The 20,117-nt window shown below is 49.6% G+C and overlaps 1 protein-coding gene across 1 annotated transcript; it reads left to right on the top strand.

Moving 5' to 3' along the window:
* Positions 1-3,011: 3,011 nt before the first annotated feature.
* Positions 3,012-18,296, top strand: ltap1 (lipid transport auxiliary protein 1). The gene is made up of 7 exons (XM_078537889.1): positions 3,012-3,604; positions 5,432-5,533; positions 6,631-6,748; positions 8,514-8,567; positions 12,130-12,296; positions 13,431-13,489; positions 16,543-18,296. Exons 1-7 carry the CDS (start codon positions 3,542-3,544, stop codon positions 16,739-16,741), a joined length of 762 nt encoding a protein of 253 aa, XP_078394015.1. The 5' UTR covers positions 3,012-3,541; the 3' UTR covers positions 16,742-18,296.
* Positions 18,297-20,117: the final 1,821 nt, after the last annotated feature.

The raw sequence follows: 20,117 nt of genomic DNA on the forward strand, positions 1-20,117 counted from the left end.
TATGAGAGAGAGAGGGGGATAAGGATAAATCTGAGAGAGAGAGGGGGATAAATATGAGAGAGAGAGGGGGATAAATATGAGAGAGAGAGAGAGAGAGAGAGAGAGAGAGGGGGATAAATATGAGAGAGAGAGAGAGAGAGGGGATAAATATGAGAGAGAGAGAGAGAGAGAGGGGGATAAATATGAGAGAGAGAGAGAGAGAGAGAGGGGGATAAATATGAGAGAGAGAGAGAGAGGGGGGATAAATAAGAGAGAGAGAGGAGAGGGGGATAAATATGAGAGAGAGAGAGAGAGGAGAGGGGGATAAATATGAGAGAGAGAGAGAGAGAGGGGGATAAATATGAGAGAGAGAGAGAGGAGGGATAAATATGAGAGAGAGAGAGAGAGAGAGGGGGATAAATATTAGAGAGAGAGAGAGAGGGGGATAAATATTAGAGAGAGAGAGAGGGGAATAAAAATAGAGAGAGAGAGAGAGAGGGGATAAATATTAGAGAGAGAGAGAGAGAGAGAGAGGGGGATAAATATTAGAGAGAGAGAGAGAGAGAGGGGATAAATATTAGAGAGAGAGAGAGGGGGATAAATATTAGAGAGGAGAGAGAGAGAGAGGGGGATAAATATTAGAGAGAGAGAGAGAGAGAGGGGGATAAATATTAGAGAGAGAGAGAGAGAGAGGGGGATAAATATTAGAGAGAGAGAGAGAGAGAGAGAGAGAGGGGATATATATTAGAGAGAGAGAGAGAGAGAGGGGGATAAATATTAGAGAGAGAGAGAGAGAGAGAGGGGGATAAATATTAGAGAGAGAGAGAGAGAGGGGGATAAATATTAGAGAGAGGGGATATATATTAGAGAGAGAGGAGAGGGGGATATATATTAGAGAGAGAGAGAGAGAGGGGGATAAATATTAGAGAGAGAGAGAGAGAGAGAGGGGGATAAATATTAGAGAGAGAGAGAGAGAGAGAGGGGGATATATATTAGAGAGAGAGAGAGAGAGAGAGGGGGATATATATTAGAGAGAGAGAGAGGAGAGGGGGATATTATATTAGAGAGAGAGAGAGAGAGAGAGGGGGATATATATTAGAGAGAGAGAGAGAGAGGGGGGATATATATTAGAGAGAGAGAGAGAGAGAGAGAGGGGGATATATATTAGAGAGAGAGAGAGAGAGGGGGATATATATTAGAGAGAGAGAGGGGGGATATATTATTAGAGAGAGAGAGAGAGAGGGGGATATATATTAGAGAGAGAGAGAGGGGGATATATATTAGAGAGAGAGAGAGAAGAGGGGATATATATTAGAGAGAGGGGAGAGAGAGAGGGGGGATATATTATAGAGAGAGAGAGAGAGTGGGGGATAAATTAAGGGGAGGGATAAGAGAGAAAATAAATGAAACAGAATTAAAGCCTTGACACCGCTCCTCCTCCTCTCCTCCCCGCAGCTCCTCCTAGCTAATCGAGCCCCAGGCTTCAGGCCTACCTGCTAGGCCTCAAGCAGCCCCAACAACACCCCCCACACACACCCACACACAAAAAAACACCATAACCCAAACCATTCATCCTTCATTTTAAATCAACACCCCCACCCCCCCACATCCCCCCCAACCCCCCCCCCCCACACCCCCCCCCCCCCCCCCCCCCCCCCCCCCCCCCCCACATCCCCCCCCCCCCCCCCCAGGCCCCCAGAGAGGCAGGTTTCATCCTGAGGACATTTGGACTCCCTCCTCCCCCCTTACATATACATATATATATATATATATACACACACGCACATTATAATATAGATCTATAAAATATAGTTCTATTGGGGGCGGGGGGGGGGGGGGAAGAAGATTAATTTATTGTCTTAAAAAAAAAGGGGGCTTTAATTTTTTTTAAACAAAATCATCATTTGTTGATACTGTGGCCAAAAGAAGATTAAAGAAAGGAAACCAGGTTGGGGGGGGGGTTGGTGGGGGGTGAAGGAAGGAGTGGGGTGGGGGGGGGGTAGGGGTTTGTCTTTAATAATAATAATAAAAACAGATCGAGGCCTAGTCGGGAGACAATAAAAGGGACACAAACTTTACCTGCTCTCAGTCCACACTGCACTAAACACGCACACAAACAGCCCCCCCGGCACGTGACAGGGGGCACGGCGGCTTCACTTCCTTCCCTCTCTCTTCTCTCTCTCTCTCTCCACTTCCGCTTCCTCCTCCTCCTCACCAACACCATCAAGGCCGCCATCTTGATCCCATGACGTCACCGATCATTTTGTTTTTCTCTCTCCACAACCCCCCCCCCCACCCTCCCCAAACCCACCAAAAATTAACACTCTTATATTTTTTTGGATGATCCCTTTCCATCTATGTATGTGTGTTTGTATGGATATAAAAAAAAAACGAAATAAGATTTAAATAAGACGACATTTTATGGCTGTGCAGGTGGGGTCTATCACGTGACCCCTCCCTCGTTCTCTCTATATAACACCCAACGTTAAATCTTTTTACTTTTCGTTCGCCTCAATCAAATTGTGTTTTCTTACATACGATATAAACTGCTCGTTAAATATAATTTTTCTATATATAGATGGAGTGGAATCTATCACGTGACCGCGACCCCTTGCCAACGTCTGAATCTTTTTACTTTTCGTTCGCCCCCCCGCTTCATCCCAATAGATTTTCTTTTATATCAATATAAGATATTAATTGGTCCTGTTGGATATAATTGTTTAGATCATAGGGAAAAAGAGTGGAGTCCATCACGTGATCACCCCCCCCTTTGCCAACCGCCGTTTCCGGTCGGTCTCACTCCCCTCCCCCTTCCAACTGCCATTTTGATTCCCATAACGTCACCCCGTAAAAAAAATAAACGTGTTTCCCCTCCTCTCCTCCAACTGTTTATTTATTTACGATCCATTTATTTTCTAAAAGATAATATCCTTTTTCGATTATTAATAACAGACGGCCCCTTTTCTTTTTCTCTTTGACCCATCACGTGACCCCCAGTGCTTCCGGTCGGCCATTTTGGTGTGCAACCTCTCTACGTTTTGTTTTCCCAATAAATATGTAACGTCATGTCAAACATCGCTGCCATCTGCTTTCAGGTCGATTTATTGATGAGCCGATGTCAAATAAAATAACGTTGGCGCCTTTCCGAATTATAACGTCTAGTGTTTTACGTTCCCCCGCCGCCACCACCAACAACAACAACAAATATCGTCGGCTTTCGCGCTCAGGTCGACGCTCGCCGCGACCGCGATCCCGGGAATTGCCGAGTTCGGCGCCGGAAATGGCCGAGTGCCGACGGAAGTTGCCGATGTGCTGCCGGAAACGCCCGAATGCCGACGGAAAGTCGCCGAGCCTCACCGGAAACGGCCGAAGCCGGAGGCCGGAAATCCTGATGCCAAACCTCGCGAGAGCCTGCCTCCTTACCCTTCCCCATCCCCATCACTAAGCAACCAGTCCAGGACCCAGTAACTTGTTGATAAACTGGGTTTAAAGGGAAATGGAGGCCAAATACTAACCAGATGTTCACATTTAAATCTTAAAGCTAGAAAGATTGCAGAGTAATATGGCCGGTGCAAAGAGTTTGTCTGGTGTCAATGTGGTGCTGGTCATGGCATATGGGAGCTTGGTAAGTGGTTTCTGTTCTGCTAGTTATCTCTAGTTAATGCAGTCGTTACTAGGTTAACAATTGTAAGACTGCTGAAGGGAACACGTCTTATTTTCAATTCTGCCAGTTAATGTGTTTGGGTTTGTTCTTAGCTTTTAAGCCAAAGGGAAATTGGATTCTCAGCCATTCTGTTAGTTATCTCTAGTTATTAATGCAATAGTTACTAGGTTAACGTTTTTAGGATTACTAAAGAGAAAACTTTGTTTTTAATTCTGACTGGTGCAATGCAACATGCATTAGTCTGTTTTTAATTTCTAAACAAAAGATAAATTGGATCCTCAATCATTCTGCTAGTTATCGCTCGTTAATGCATTAGTTACTAGGTTAACAAATGTAGGATTACTAAAGAGAAACCTTTGTTTTCAATTCAGAAGGTCGCCGTTGAAAAATCACTAGCTGCTTTTTTAATTTTTTCAAAAAGGGAAGTTGGTGACCGGAGTCATTCTCCTAGGTATCTCTAGTTATTAATGCTATAGGTTACTCGGTTTCCATTTGCAGGATTGCTTTTATTAGCTTTATTTTTAAGTTAGAGAGTCTATATATTGTACAACATCTAGGCTCTTAATTTTAGCAAGGAGGGAATTGGGATCTGAGCCATTCTGCTAGTTATCACTAGCATTAGGATGATATAGATGGGCTGGTAAGATGGGCAGAGCAGTGGCAAATGGAATTTAATCTTGAGAAGTGTGAGGTGATGCGTTTTTGGAGGACTAACACGCAAGGGAATACACGATGGATGGTAGGACCCTAGGAAGCTCAGAGGATCAGAGGGACCTTGGTGTACATGTCCATAGATCCCTTAAGGCAGCAGCACAATTAGATAAGGTGGTTAAGTAGGCATATGGGATATTTGCCTTTATTAGCCTAGGCATAAAGTACAAGAGCAGGGAGGTTATGTTGGAACTGTATAAAACGCTAGTTAGACCACAACTGCAGTACTGTGTGCAGTTCTGGTTGCCACACTATAAGAAGGATGTGATTGCACTGGAGAGCAGAGGAGATGTTGCCTGGGCTGGAGCTTTTCAGCTATGAAGACAGACTAGATAGGCTAGGGTTGTTTTTCCTTGGAGCAGAGAAGGTTGAGGGAGGACCTGATAGAGGTGTACAAAAATATGAGGGGCATAGATAGGAAGAAACATTACCCCTTAGTGGAGGTGTCAATAACCAGGGGGCATAGATTTAAGGTAAGGGGCTGGAGGTTTAGAGGGGATTTGAGGAGGGATTTTTTTCACCCAGAGGGTGGTGGGAATCTGGAACACACTGCCTGAGGGGGTGGTAGAGGCAGGAACCCTCAGAACATTTAAGTATTTAAATGAGCACTTGAAATGCCACAGCATACAGAGCTATGGGCCAAGTGCTGGAAAATGGGATTAGAGTAGATAGGGGCTTGATGGCCAGCACGGACACGATGGGCCGAAGGGCCTGTTTCTGTGCTGTGTAGCTCTATAAGACTCAATACAATAGTTAGTTGAGTAACATTTGTAGGATTACGACAGAGAAACCCTAATTGTAATTCAACAAATGAACGCAGTGCAAGATGTTGAGATTTGGGAAGTCAGCGATGTGAGACATATATTGTATTGGCCAATGTTATACCTCAAACGAACATCGAAACTTTGTGGGATCGTGCTGTGCGCAAATTGACGGCCGCGTTTCGTACATTGCCATGCCGACGACGTCGGAGAGAGCGGCTGCCGAGCGCTTTGGGACGTCCTGAGGTAGCGAAAGGCACTACGGGGACGCAGGTTCTTGCTGCTGCTGCTTCACGTTGCTTTCTCCTGTCCCCAGGTCTTTGTGCTGCTCTTCATCTTTGTCAAGCGGCAGATCATGAGGTTCGCCATGAAATCGAGGCGGGGGCCTCATGCACCCATCGGCCACAACGCACCCAAGGTTTGTACCTGTGCTGTGACGGGACCTTAACACGGGCTTAACGTGCCGGCGCTGGCATCTTGGCACAGTGGCAATCGTCCAAATGGGGTGGGTGGGTGTGGCTATCCCGCCTGCCCAGCTGTGTGCGCTTCAGCGCTGAATCACAGAATCTCACAGTGCAGAAGAGGCCCTTCGGCCCATCGGGCCTGCGCCGACACCTGAGAAACACCTGGCCTACCTACCTAATCCCATTTACCAGCACTTGGCCCATAGCCTTGAATGTTAAATTGAAGAATTAGCGATGCTCCTCTGCTAATCCACCGGCTACTTAAGCTCACAGGAAAGGATGGATTTATTCTTTCGTGGGATGTGGGCGTCGCTGGCTAGCCCGGCATTTGTTGCCCGCCCCTAATTGCCCCCTGAACTGAGTGGCCTTGCTCAGCCATTTCAGAGAGTAGTTGAGACTCAACCACATGGCTGTGGGTCTGGAGTCACACGTAGGCCACACCGGGTAAGGACGGCAGATTTCCCTTCCTTAAAAGGGGCGTTAGTGAACCAGATGGGGTTTTTACGACAATTGACGATAGTTGTCATGGTCACTGTTACCGAGACTAGTTTTCAATTCCAGATTTTATTCATTGAATTTAAATCCCACCAGCTACCGTGGGGGGATTTGAACCCACGGACGTGTCCCCTCAGAGCATTAGCTTGGGCCTCTGGATTATGAGTCTAGTGACATTCCCAGCACATCTCCATCTCCCCATAATGAAGACAAGGGAGCTGAGGAGAGAGAGAGAGAAATTCTGTGCAGATTGGTACAGACGTCATGAGTGTGTAGATACCATCACTAAACAAAAGTGTTCCAAAACGGTTAGTGCACAGAGTCATTTAGGGCATTTTGGCCCATCGTGCTGTGTCGGCTCTTTCAAAGAGCTATCCAATTAGTCCCCACTACCCCCACCCACAGCCCATTGTGTATCCACCACCCCCCCCCAGTCCTTTCGCCACTTTTGGCCTTGTTGAGATAGTTTTATCTGTGAGAATATATCTTCTCGGGGAAAGTGCGCTGTGCTGGACAGCTTAACTTTTTCCCTCTTCTCTTGGGTGTTGCCTGACAGGACCTGAGGGAGGAGATTGACAGGAGCCTCCTGAAAGTGCAGGACCTTGATTATGAGCCACAGCTCCTGGACGAAGGAGACACGCGCCTACTGCAGCTTCAGGAACCAGGAAACCAAGGTAGCTCGCACCAGCACCTTGCATTTGTATAGCCACCTTTAACATCCCCCCCACAGGGCGCTTCACAGGAGCGTTATAAAACAAAATGTGACCCCCGCGTCACCTAAGGAGATAATAGGGGCAGGTGACCAAAACCTCGGTCAGAGAGGTCAGTTTTTTAAGGAGAGGATTGAAGGAGGTCCGGGAGCGTGGAGAATTTTGGGGAGGGAATTCCAAAGCTCAGGGCCCCCCAGGCAGCTGAGGGCACGGCCGCCAATGGTGGAGCGATGGGAATCGGGGGATGGGCAAGAGGCCGGAATTGGAGGAGTGCAGAGATCTCGGAGGGTTGTAGGGGCTGGAGGAGGTTACAGAGATAGGGAGGGGTGTAGGGGCTGGAGGAGGTTACAGAGATAGGGAGGGGTGTAGGGGCTGGAGGAGGTTACAGAGATAGGGAGGGGTGTAGGGGCTGGAGGAGGTTACAGAGATAGGGAGGGGTGTAGGGGCTGGCGGAGATTACAGAGATAGGAAGGGGTGTAGGGGCTGGAGGAGGTTACAGAGATAGGAGTGTAGGGGCTGAAGGAGGTTACAGAGATAGGGAGGGGTGTAGGGGCTGGAGGAAGTTACAGAGATAGGGAGGGTTGTGGGGGCTGGAGGAGGTTACAGAGATAGGGAGGAGGGGTAAGGGCTGGAGGAGGTTACAGAGAGAGGGAAGGGTGTAGGTGCTGGAGGAGGATGAGGCCATGAAGGGATTTGGTAACAAAGATAATTTTAAAATGGAGGCATTGCTGGAAAGGAGCCATTGTAGGTCAGTGAGCACAGGGATGATGGGCAAATGGGATTTGGTGTGAGTTGCGATTATGCTGGGAGCGGAGTTTTGAATAAGCTGAAGTTTATGGAGAGCGAGAATACGATGGTCGAGGCGACAGACCAGGATGAGTATTTCAACAACATGAGTTTGTAACACAATTTTTGATGGAGACAGTGTAGAGGGAGCTTTACTTTGTATCGAACCCCGTGCTGTACCTGTCCTGGGAGTGTTTGATGGGGACAGTGTAGAGGGAGCTTTACTCTGTATCTAACCCCGTGCTGTTCCTGTCCTGGGAGTGTTTGATGGGGACGGTGTAGAGGGAGCTTTACTCTTTATCTAACCCCGTGCTGTGCCTGTCCTGGGAGTGTTTGATGGGGACAGTGTAGAGGGAACTTTACTCTGTATCTAACCCCGTGCTGTACCTGTCCTGGGAGTGTTTGATGGGGACAGTATAGAGGGAGCTTTACTCTGTATCTAACCCTGTGCTGTACCTGTCCTGGGAGTGTTTGATGGAGACAGCATAGAGGGAGCTTTACTCTGTATCTAACCCCGTGCTGTACCTGTCCTGGGAGTGTTTGATGGGGACAGTATAGAGGGAGCTTTACTCTGTATCTAACCCCCGTGCTGTACCTACCCTGGGAGTGTTTGATGGAGACAGCATAGAGGGTGCTTTACTCTGTATCTAACCCTGTGCTGTGCCTGTCCTGGGAGTGTTTGATGGGGACAGTGTAGAGGGAGCTTTACTCTGTACCTAACCCCATGTGCATAGGGATTATTATCATGACCTGTTGCCTGAAGTGAGGCCGTGTTTGACGTTTAAATTCCTCTTTGTGGTGAGCACATAATTTATCAAAAGAAGATTGTATCCAAAGATCAGCAAACGTTTCATTTTTAGGAAGTGATTTGGGTGGTTTAAAGTTTATTCATTTGACGGTAGCGACAGACAAGGGTGACCTTTCTCCGCATTAATCTCCGCAGGTCGCTACAACTACATCTACAGAATGAAGGCTCTGGATGCCCTCCGGCATGTGGGTGAGTGACGGATCACAACCCCATCCCCGGAATGCAGTAGACTAAGTTGAGAGAAATGCAAGTGAAATGCTGCTTCACTTGAAAGGAGTGTTTGGGCCCTTGGACGGTGAGGAGAGGGGAAGTAAAGGGGCAGGTGTTTCACCTTCTGCGATTGCATGGGAAGGTGCCGTGGGAGGGGGTTGAGGTGTTTGGGGTGATAGAGGAGTGGACCAGGGTGTCCCGGAGGGAACGATCCCTGCGGAATGCCGCCGGAGGGGTGAAGGGAAGATGTGTTTGGTGGTGGCATCATGCTGGAGTTGGCGGAAATGGCGGAGGATGATCCTTTGAATGCAGAGGCTGGTGGGATGATAAGTGAGGACAAGGGGCACCCTATCATGGTTCTGGGAGGGAGAGGAAGATGTGAGGACGGATGCATGGGAGATGGGCCGGACACGTTTGAGGGCCTTGTCAACCACCATGGGTGGAAAACTTCGGTTACTGCGTTCGTTGCTCCCAATGCGGTTTCCTCTACAATGGAGAGACCAAACACAGACTGGGTGACCGCTTTGCAGAACACCTTCGGTCTGTCCGCAAGCATTACCCATACCTCCCTGTCACTTGCCATTTCAACACACCACCCTGCTCTCACGCTCACATGTCTGTCCTTGGCTTGCTGCAACGTTCCAGCGAAGCTCAACGCAAACTGGAGGAACAGCACCTCATCTTCCGACTAGGCACTTTACAGCCTTCCGGACTGAACATTGAGTTCAACAATTTTAGATCATGAACTCTCTCCTCCATCCCCACCCACTTTCTGATCCGCCCCCCCGCCCCCATTTTTTTTTCCAATAATTTATATAGATTTTTCTTTTCCCACCTATTTCCATTATTTTTAAGTGTATTTCCATCCATTGTTTTATCTCTACCCTTTAGCCTATTTCGATCCCTTCCCTTCACCCCACCCCCACTAGAGCTATCTGTACCTTGCTTGTCCTGCTTTCTACCCTTAATTAGCACATTCCTTAGATAATATCACCACCTTCAACACCTCTTCGTCCTTTTGTCTATAACATCTTTTGGTTACCTCCACCTATCACTGGCCCTCTATCCAGCTCTACCCCCCCCCCCACCTTAAACCAGCTTATACTTCACCTCTTTTCTATTTTTACTTAGTTCTGTTGAAGGGTCATACGGACTCGAAACATTAACTGTGTCCCTCTCCGCAGATGCTGCCAGACCTGCTGAGTTTTTCCAGGTATTTTTATTTTTGTTTTGGATTTCCAGCATCCGCAGTTTTTTTGCATTTATCCAAGCCTATCCAACCTCTCTTCATAACTTAAATGTTTCATCCCAGGCGACGTCTTGGTGACTCTCCTCTGCATCCCCTCCATTTTGAAAGATAACCACCGATGCATCCACTATCGCTAAAGTCGCCACCTTCCACACTCCGGGATGTAGCTCACCAGGGTCCAGGGGATTTATCGACCTTCAATCCAATTAATTTTTATTAATACTAATTTCTTTCAGCTCCTGATTTTCGCTGGTCCCTTGGCTCCCTAGTATTTCTGGGAGATGTTCTGTATCGTCCTCCGTGAAGGCAGGCACAAATTAATTGTTTCGTTTCTCCGCCATTTCCCTCTTCTCCATTATAAACTCTCCTGTCTCCGCCTGTACAGGCCCATGTTTGTCTTTGCTAACCTTTTCCTTTTCACGTACCTAAAGAAGCTTTTTCTCGCTAGCTGACATTCATGTTCTCTTTTCCCTTTCTTTATCAGTTGCTTGGCCCTCCTGGGTTCGAAATTGCTCCCGATCCTCTAGTTTACCACTTTTTTTCTGGCAACCTTCCTTTGATCTAATGCAATCTTTTAATTTATTTTGTTAGCCACAATTGATTCACCTTTTCCTGTTGGATTTTTGTGTCTTAGAGGAATGAATATTTGTTGTAGACCATGTCATACTACTTTAAATACTAACCATCGCCTGTCTACAGTCAAACGGTTTAGCATATTTTTCCAATAAACCATAGCCAACTCGCCCCTCATACCTTCCTTTGTTCAGATTTAAGCCCCTAGTTTCAGAGTGAACTGTATCACTTTCAAACTTACCGTTAAATTCTATCATGTTATGGTCACTATTTCCCAAAGGCTCCTTTACAGCAAGGTTATTAATTAGCCCTTTCTCATTCTATCATAATAAACCTAAAATAGCGCGATCCCCAGTTGGTGGTTCTCCATGCTGCTCCAGAAGCCCATCTCGTATGGACTCCAGGAATTCATTCTTCACAGCGTTAGTGCTGATTAAGTTTATCTAGTCTACATGTAAATTGAAGCCACTCATTGTTACTGTATTACCTATGATACATACAGCTCTTAATTTTTCTGATTTACACTGTGCCCAACCTTACCACTACAGTTTGGGGCCTTGTAAACAACCCCCAGCAATGTTTGCTGCCCCTTGCTGTTTCTTAGCTCTGCCCAAACTGATTCTACATCTTGATCCTTTGACCTAATTTCCCCTCTCACTAATGCACTGACCTCATCCCTCATTAACAGTGCTACCCCACCTCCTTTTCCTTTTTTTGCCTACCTTCCTACGTGGTGAATATCCTTGGATATTCAGTTCCCAGTCTTGCGCTGCCGCGATGGGAATTAAATCATAACCATTTATCTCTGTTTGTGGCTTCAAGTCATCTACCCTGTTGAGAATGCTGCGAGCATTCAGCTAGAATGCACTAAATGTTGTCTTTTAGCACTAACTCGGAACTGTATGGGCCGTTCCTTCACTGTCGCTGAGTGAAAATCCTGGAATTCCCTCCCTAAGTGCACTGTGGGCGTACCTACACCACAGGGACTGCAGCAGTCCAAGAAGGCTGCTCACCACCACCTCCTTAAGGGGTAATTAGGGATGGGCAGCAGACGCCCACATCCCAGGCACGAATATATAAAAAAAAAATCAATTTCGAAGTTCATCTGTTCCCGTTTCACCTGTCTTCTCCTCCACCTTTGTTTTAATATCTAAACGTTTAGCTGCCGGATTTAGTGGTTTTTACCATTTCACTTGTCGCCTGGCCAGTGGAAACGTTCAAGTGAGGTCCTTAGCAGGGGTGAGTTACGTGGAGAAGCTGGGATTTTTCTCCTTGGGACAGAGGAGGTTGAGGGGAGACTTCATTCAAAATTATTAAGAACAAATAGGGAGAAGCTGCCTTAGAAACTGTGGCAGGAGGGTCGGTAACCAGAGGGGGGACACAGATTGAAGAGAATCGGGGAAAGAACCAGAGGGGGAGATGAGGAGAATTTATTTTTAACGCAGCGAGTGGTTGTGATCTGGAAGGCGCTGCCTGAAAGGGCGGTGGGAGCAGATTCAATAGGAACTTTCAAAAGGGGGGTGGAATCGGATAAATGTTTGAAGGGGGATAAATTTGCAGGGCTGTGGGGGGGAAAGAGCAGGGGGAGCGTGGGACTAATTGGATGGACCTTTCAAAGAGCCAGCACAGGTACGATGGGCCGAATGGCCTCCGGCTGCCCTGTGTGATTTTTTTTTTTTAACGTCGTGACTCCCCCTTTTGATGTGTTCACCGCTGCAGATCTCCCCATCGGCGAAGGCCCCGATTACGCCAAGTGTTTCACGGGGAAGAGTTTCCGTAGCTTCCTGATGGAGCTGAGAGAGGGGAACACCCCATTCAGAGGAGTCCGCAAGAACCTCATCGACAAACTCATAGACGGATACGAGGCGGCGCGTCATGGCACGGCGGTAAGTGCGCCGGCAGAGGTTGCCGTAGGCTGGGCCGAATGGGCCCCCCCACCCTCCTGTGCCGTGGGGAACCCCATCGTGGTATTGTCACTGGACGCACTGTCACGTCCTGAAAAGGTGGCTCGAGAGAAACTTCTTCCCCCCCCCTGGGTGCGGTGGGGTTCGTATGAATTAGGAGCAGGAGGAGGCCATTCGGCCCCATCGAGTCTACCCCTCCATTCAGTAAGATCATGGCTGATCTGACTGTGGCCTTAACCATTTTTTTCCCCGGGCCCATCCCCAAACCCCGCCCCCGACTCCCTTGTCGATCAAAAATCTGTCTAACTCAGCCTCAAATATATCCAGTGACCCGGCCTCCGCCGCTCTCTGGGGAAGAGAATTCCACAGACTGACCACCCCCTGTGTGAGAGAGGAAATTCCTCCTCGTCTCCGTCTTCAAAGGGAGAACCCTTATTTTTAAACTGTGCCCCCCCCCGCCCCCGTTCTAGACTCCCCCATGAGGGAGAAACATCCTCTCAACCTCCACCCTGTCGAGCCCCCCTCAGGATCTTATATGTCTGAATAAAATCGCCTTTCCTAAACTCCAATGAGTACAGGCCCAACCTATCCTCATAAGACCAAACCCCCTTCAATTTAGACGTACATATATTGCGTCTTTTATTCGTTTTGCGGGATGTGAGGCGTCGCTGGGCTGGGCCCAGCATTTGTTGCCCGTCTCTAATTGCCCCCTTGAGAAGGTGGTGGGTGAGCTGCCACCTTGAACCGCTGCAGTCCCTGTGGTGTAGGTACACCCACCGTGCTGTTAGGGAGGGAGTTCCATGATTTTGACCCAGCGACAGTGAAGGAACGGCCGATATATTTTCAAGTCAGGGTGGCGAGTGGCTCGGAGGGGAATTTGGAGCAGGCGATGTGGTAGATAAATAAAACGATAGATATTTTTGGTGCATTACTAAGTGGAAGATTAATCACTTCTGAGGAAGATTAACTTAATTTCCTGTAAAGTAACTTAACCAAGTTTTATATTTGCATGTCTTCAAGTGTTTGGTGAATCCTTCCGTGCTGTGCAGCTGAGCTGTCGCGGGCCGGAGGGTGGGGGGAAGAGGCTCTCATGTCGTTCCTTGTTTTGTGTTCCAGTTCTTCGGGAAAAACGAATGCATGAAGTACCAGCAAGCTGTGAACGAGCTAGCCACCATGTGAGTTAAGCTCATCCTCCCGACCCCTTTGCCGTTCCCTATTACAGTGCAACTAAGCCAGTGCAACGCTGAGGGAGTGCAGCACTGCCATTCGAATCCAGCCTTCAGCCGACGCGCCTCCCCTTCCTTTCGGGTGAACACGCGGAGTTCTGTCTTTGTTTTTGTTAACTTGGTCACGGGACGCGGGCACCGCCGGCTAGCCCGGCATTTATTACCCATCCCTAATTGCCCCCTCGACAAGGCGGTGGTGAGCTGCCGCTGCCTGCCCCCCCCCCCCCCACAGTGAGGTGTAGGTACACCCACCGTGCTTTTATTTTCTTCTGTAGGGGTTTGATGCAACTGTGTCGCTCGCTTAGCCATCTAAGAGACGGCCTCGTGGCTGTAGGGTCTGGAGTCACGTGTAGGCCAGACCGGGTAAGGACGGCAGATTTCCTTTCCCTAAAGGGGCATTAGTGAACCAGATGGGTTTTTACCACAATCCATGATGGTTGCCCCGGTCACCATCACTGAGACTCGCTTTTCAATTCCAGATTTTAATTAATTGAATTTAGCTTCCACCAGCTGCCGGGGTGGGATTTGAATCCGTGTCCCCCAGAGCGTTAGCTGGATTACTGGTCCAGTGACATTACCCACTATGTTACCTAAGAGCAGGGGCGTTTCCCCATCCCTCAGCCCACACCAAAAAAAAGAACACGATCTGGTCATTAGTCTGATTGTTGTTTGTGGGAGCTTGCTGTGTGTAAATTGGCTGTCATGCCTCCTACAATACGACTACGTTTCAAAAATAATTAATTGGCCGTGACACACCGTAGGCGATCCTTGCTATAGAAATACAAAGTCATCCTTACTTAAGGTGGGAAAGCGCTTGCAGACCATTTTTTACCGGTGCTCAGCTGCTGTTATTCTTGAAAGCGTGGCTCTGACCAATCTTTGGGCTCGTCTTTAATCCTGTGCTCCGCGGGGTAGCCTCGTCACACCTCCTCGTAGAACAAACCTTACTTTTCGTTTCTCCCCAACGCCCTTGGCTCTGGCCACACTCCCCGATGCACCGGCCCCCTCCCGCCGGTATTCAGAACTGAGTGTCGGCCGGAGAGCGAGACGCACTCACTGGGGTTCCTGCACTCGCTTTGTAGTACGCTAGTTTGGCCTCGACTCGAGTATTGTGTCTAGTTCTGGGCGCCGCACTTTAGAAAGGATGTGAAGGCTTTGGAGAGAGAGAGAGAGTGTGCAGAAAAGGTTCACGGGAATGGTTCTAGGGATGAGGAACTTCACTTGGATAGATTGGGGATTTTGGGGCCATTCTTGAAGAAAAGAGAAGATTGAGAGGGGATTTGAAGGGAAGGGTGAGAGGGGATTTGAAGAGAGGATTGAGAGGGGATTTGAAGGGAAGGGTGAGAGGGGATTTGAAGAGAGGATTGAGAGGGGATTTGAAGGGAAGGTTGAGAGGGGATTTGAAGGGAAGGGTGAGAGGGGATTGGAAGAGAGGATTGAGAGGGGATTGGAAGAGAGGATTGAGAGGGGATTGGAAGAGAGGATTGAGAGGGGATTGGAAGAGAGGATTGAGAGGGGATTGGAAGAGAGGATTGAGAGGGGATTGGAAGAGAGGATTGAGAGGGGATTGGAAGAGAGGATTGAGAGGGGATTGGAAGGGAGGATTGAGAGGGGATTGGAAGGGAGGATTGAGAGGGGATTGGAAGGGAGGATTGAGAGGGGATTGGAAGGGAGGATTGAGAGGGGATTGGAAGGGAGGATTGAGAGGGGATTGGAAGGGAGGATTGAGAGGGGATTGGAAGGGAAGGTTGAGAGGGGATTGGAAGGGAAGGTTGAGAGGGGATTGGAAGGGAAGGTTGAGAGGGGATTGGAAGGGAAGGTTGAGAGGGGATTGGAAGGGAAGGTTGAGAGGGGATTGGAAGGGAAGGTTGAGAGGGGATTTGATAGAGGCGTTCAAAATCACGAGGGGCCTGGACAGAGTAGAGGGGTAGAAACTGTTCCCACAGGTGGAAGGGTCGAGAGGCAGAGGCACCAGTTTAAGGTGACTGGCAAAAGAAGCACTGGTGACACGAGGGGAAACTTCTTCAGGCAGCGAGTGGTTGGGATCTGGAGTGTGCTGCCTGAGAGTGCAGCTGAGGCAGGGCCAATCGAGGGTTTCAAAAGGGGAAGTGGACGATTACCTGAAGAGGAAAGGGTTGCAGGGTCACGAGGAAAAGGCGGTAGAGGGGGACGAACTGAGTTTCTCTGGCGGAGTCTTGACGAAACATGATGGGCAGAGTGGCCTCCTCCCCTGCTCTAACCATTCTGTAACTCTGTGCCTTATAGTGCCGCTCTCAGTGGAGCGCTGGACCCAGTCGCCCTCGATGGGAAAGGCAGTTTAAGCTGACTGCCACCTCAGAGGCAACTTGCTCGAGAAGCCCCTGGGGCCTCCAGCTGTGACTTTCGAAACAGAAGATCGTGGGTTCAAGCCCCACCCAGGCCCTTCCAGCCAAGAAGCTGCGATTGTTCTCCTCAGAGCGGAGAAGGTTAAGGGGGAGATTGAATCGAGGCGTTCGGAATCAGGAAGGGGGTTTGGACAGAGTAAATAAGGAGAAACTGTTTCCACTGGGCAGGAGGGTCGGTAACCAGAGGGGACACAGATTGAAGGGAATCGGGGAAAGAACCAGTGGGGGAGATGGGGAGAGTTTTTTTATAAACACAGAGTTGTTGTGATCTGGAAGGTGCTGCCTGAAAGGGCGGTGGAAGCAGATTCAATAGGAACTTTCAAAAGGGGGGGAATCGGATAAATACTCAAATGGGAAAATTTGCAGGGCGATGGGGGAAAGAGCAGGGGAGGGGGACTAATTGGATAGTTCTTTCAAAGAGCCAGCACAGACACGGTGGGCCGAATGGTCTCCCCTGCTGTGCGATTCTGTGGGCACTTGGCAGCAGAGGGGGGTTGCCTGGGCCTCTGGAACCCCGTAGCCCCAACGAGTTCAGTCAGGAGGGAGGAAGGTGGAGAGAGAGAGAGAGAGACCTGTGCGGACCCATCTTAACGTACGTTTTCGTTTCTCCCTGAGCAGCCTTCAGTCTCGGACCAACCGGGGCCAGGCACAGCACCAGGCTGCAGCGAAGGAGCTGACCACCTCTTCCGAGACCAGCTCGCCCACCACCATCCAGGTCACCTACATGCCATCCAACCAGAAGAGCAAGAGGCCCAAACACTTCCTGGAGCTGAAGAGCTTCAAGGACAACTACAACACTCTGGAGAGCACATTGTGAGGACACAAGCTTCCCTGAACGTTACCCACCGAGAGATAAGGATCCCACTGTTACTCAGCCTGCTCCAAACACCCACATTTCAACTCAATCAAAATCATGGCACCAGGGTTTATACCAGACATGTCGGATCGGGTAGAAATGCATCTCACCTTCTTAGTCTGTCATTGTGTAACACTGGGGTACAGTACTGGTGGGGTCGGGTCTGTCACTGTATAACACTGGGGTACAGTACTGGCGGAGACGGGTCTGTCACTGTATAACACTGGGGTACAGTACTGATGGGGACGGGTCTGTCACTGTATAACACTGGGGTACAGTACTGGTGGGGACGGGTCTGTCACTGTATAACACTGGGGTACAGTACTGGTGGGGATGGGTCTGTCATTGTATAACACGGGTACAGTACCGGTGGGGACAGGTCTGTCATTGTATAGGGGTACAGTACTGGTGGGGTCAGGTCTGTCACTGTATAGGGGTACAGTACTGGTGGGGACAGGTCTGTCACTGTATAGGGGTACAGTACTGGTGGGGACAGGTCTGTCACTGTATAGGGGTACAGTACTGGTGGGGACAGGTCTGTCACTGTATAGGGGTACAGTACTAGTGGGGGCGGGTCTGTTACTGTATAACACTGGGGTACAGTACTGGTGGGGACAAGTCTGTCACTGTATAGGGGTACAGTACTGGTGGGGACAGGTCTGTCACTGTATGGGGTACAGTACTAGTGGGGACAGGTCTGAGGTCTGTCACTGTATAGGGGTACAGTACTGGTGGGGACGGGTCTGTTACTGTATAACACTGGGGTACAGTACTGGTGGGGACTGGTCTGTCACTGTATAGGGGTACAGTACTGGTGGGGACGGATCTGTCACTGTATAGGGGTACAGTACTGGTGGGGACGGATCTGTCACTGTATAGGGGTACAGTACTGGTGGGGACAGGTCTGTCACTGTATAGGGGTACAGTACTGGTGGGGACAGGTCTGTCACTGTATAGGGGTACAGTACTGGTGGGGACAGGTCTGTCACTGTATAGGGGTACAGTACTGGTGGGGACAGGTCTGTCACTGTATAGGGGTACAGTACTAGTGGGGGCAGGTCTGTTACTGTATAACACTGGGGTACAGTACTGGTGGGGACAAGTCTGTCACTGTATAGGGGTACAGTACTGGTGGGGACAGGTCTGTCACTGTATAGGGGCACAGTACTAGTGGGGACAGGTCTGAGGTCTGTCACTGTATAGGGGTACAGTACTGGTGGGGACAGGTCTGTCACTGTATAGGGGTACAGTACTGGTGGGGACAGGTCTGTCACTGTATAGGGGTACAGTACTGGTGGGGACAGGTCTGTCACTGTATAGGGGTACAGTACTAGTGGGGGCAGGTCTGTTACTGTATAACACTGGGGTACAGTACTGGTGGGGACAAGTCTGTCACTGTATAGGGGTACAGTACTGGTGGGGACAGGTCTGTCACTGTATAGGGGTACAGTACTGGTGGGGACAGGTCTGTCACTGTATAGGGGTACAGTACTGGTGGGGACGGGTCTGTTACTGTCTAACACTGGGGTACAGTACTGGTGGGGACTGGTCTGTCACTGTATAGGGGTACAGTACTGGTGGGGACAGGTCTGTCACTGTATAGGGGTACAGTACTGGTGGGGACAGGTCTGTCACTGTATAGGGGTACAGTACTGGTGGGGACAGGTCTGTCACTGTATAGGGGTACAGTACTGGTGGGGACAGGTCTGTCACTGTATAGGGGTACAGTACTGGTGGGGACGGGTCTGTTACTGTTATAACACTGGGGTACAGTACTGATGGGGACAGGTCTGTCACTGTATAGGGGTACAGTACTGGTGGGGACAGGTCTGTCACTGTATAGGGGTACAGTACTGGTGGGGACAGGTCTGTCACTGTATAGGGGTACAGTACTGGTGGGGACAGGTCTGTCACTGTATAGGGGTACAGTACTGGTGGGGACGGGTCTGTTACTGTTATAACACTGGGGTACAGTACTGATGGGGACAGGTCTGTCACTGTATAGGGGTACAGTACTGGTGGGGACTGGTCTGTCACTGTATAGGGGTACAGTACTGGTGGGGACAGGTCTGTCACTGTATAGGGGTACAGTACTGGTGGGGACAGGTCTGTCACTGTATAGGGGTACAGTACTGGTGGGGACGGGTCTGTTACTGTTATAACACTGGGGTACAGTACTGATGGGGACAGGTCTGTCACTGTATAGGGGTACAGTACTGGTGGGGACTGGTCTGTCACTGTATAGGGGTACAGTACTGGTGGGGACAGGTCTGTCACTGTATAGGGGTACAGTACTGGTGGGGACTGGTCTGTCACTGTATAGGGGTACAGTACTGGTGGGGACAGGTCTGTCACTGTATAGGGGTACAGTACTGGTGGGGACGGGTCTGTTACTGTTATAACACTGGGGTACAGTACTGATGGGGACAGGTCTGTCACTGTATAGGGGTACAGTACTGGTGGGGACTGGTCTGTCACTGTATAGGGGTACAGTACTGGCGGGTCATTCTCTCCCCCCACTCCTCTGCCTGCAGTCTGCCGAATAAGCTTCCATTGTTTGTTCCCATTTTTATTTAAAATAAAGTTGACTGGATTTGAATTAAGTCTCTGGGTTTCAGTTCTTGTCTGAAGCAGGGTAGGGGTCAGAGTGCATTGCTGACAACTGGGGAATCAAAACGTGTTCTAACCTCTCACCTTCCAAACCCACGACCTCTACCATCTAGAAGAACAAGGGCAGCAGACACATGGGGAACACCACCACCTGGAAGTTCCCCTCCGAGCCCCTCACCATCCTGACTTGGAAATATATCGGCCGTTCCTTCACTGTCGCTGGGTCCAAATCCTGGAACTCCCTCCCTAACAGCACGGTGGGTGTACCTACACCACAGGGACTGCAGCGGCTCAAGAAGGCGGCTCACCCACCACCTTCTCAAGGGGGCAATTAGGGGTGGGTAATAAATGCTGGGCCCAGCCCAGCGACGCCCACATCCCAAACATTTTTTTAAAATGCACACATTGTCCTTGCCCTCCGACACCCGGGACCTCTCCCTAAAATCCGAGGATCAGCTTAGAACGTGTGGGAGCCGCTCCCAGTCGATGGGGGTGCCTCGTCGTAGGGGGTCCCCAGCTCGTCCACATGGCCAAGAGGCCTCCGGGAACTCCGGAATCATAGGGCAACATCCAACTGGGAAGTAATTAGAGAGAGAGAGAGAAGAGATCAGCTTGTGCTGATGTCCGGCCCCCCTCACTGGCTCAACCCAATACAGGGGAAAGGAGAAAGGGTTTTGTGTTGTATACAGCTGTAGACTTAGCCAGACCTGGGTACACCCCAGCACAG

This window comes from Cetorhinus maximus, unplaced genomic scaffold (assembly GCF_964194155.1).
Source record: "Cetorhinus maximus unplaced genomic scaffold, sCetMax3.hap1.1 HAP1_SCAFFOLD_3260, whole genome shotgun sequence".
Taxonomy (NCBI): domain Eukaryota; kingdom Metazoa; phylum Chordata; class Chondrichthyes; order Lamniformes; family Cetorhinidae; genus Cetorhinus; species Cetorhinus maximus.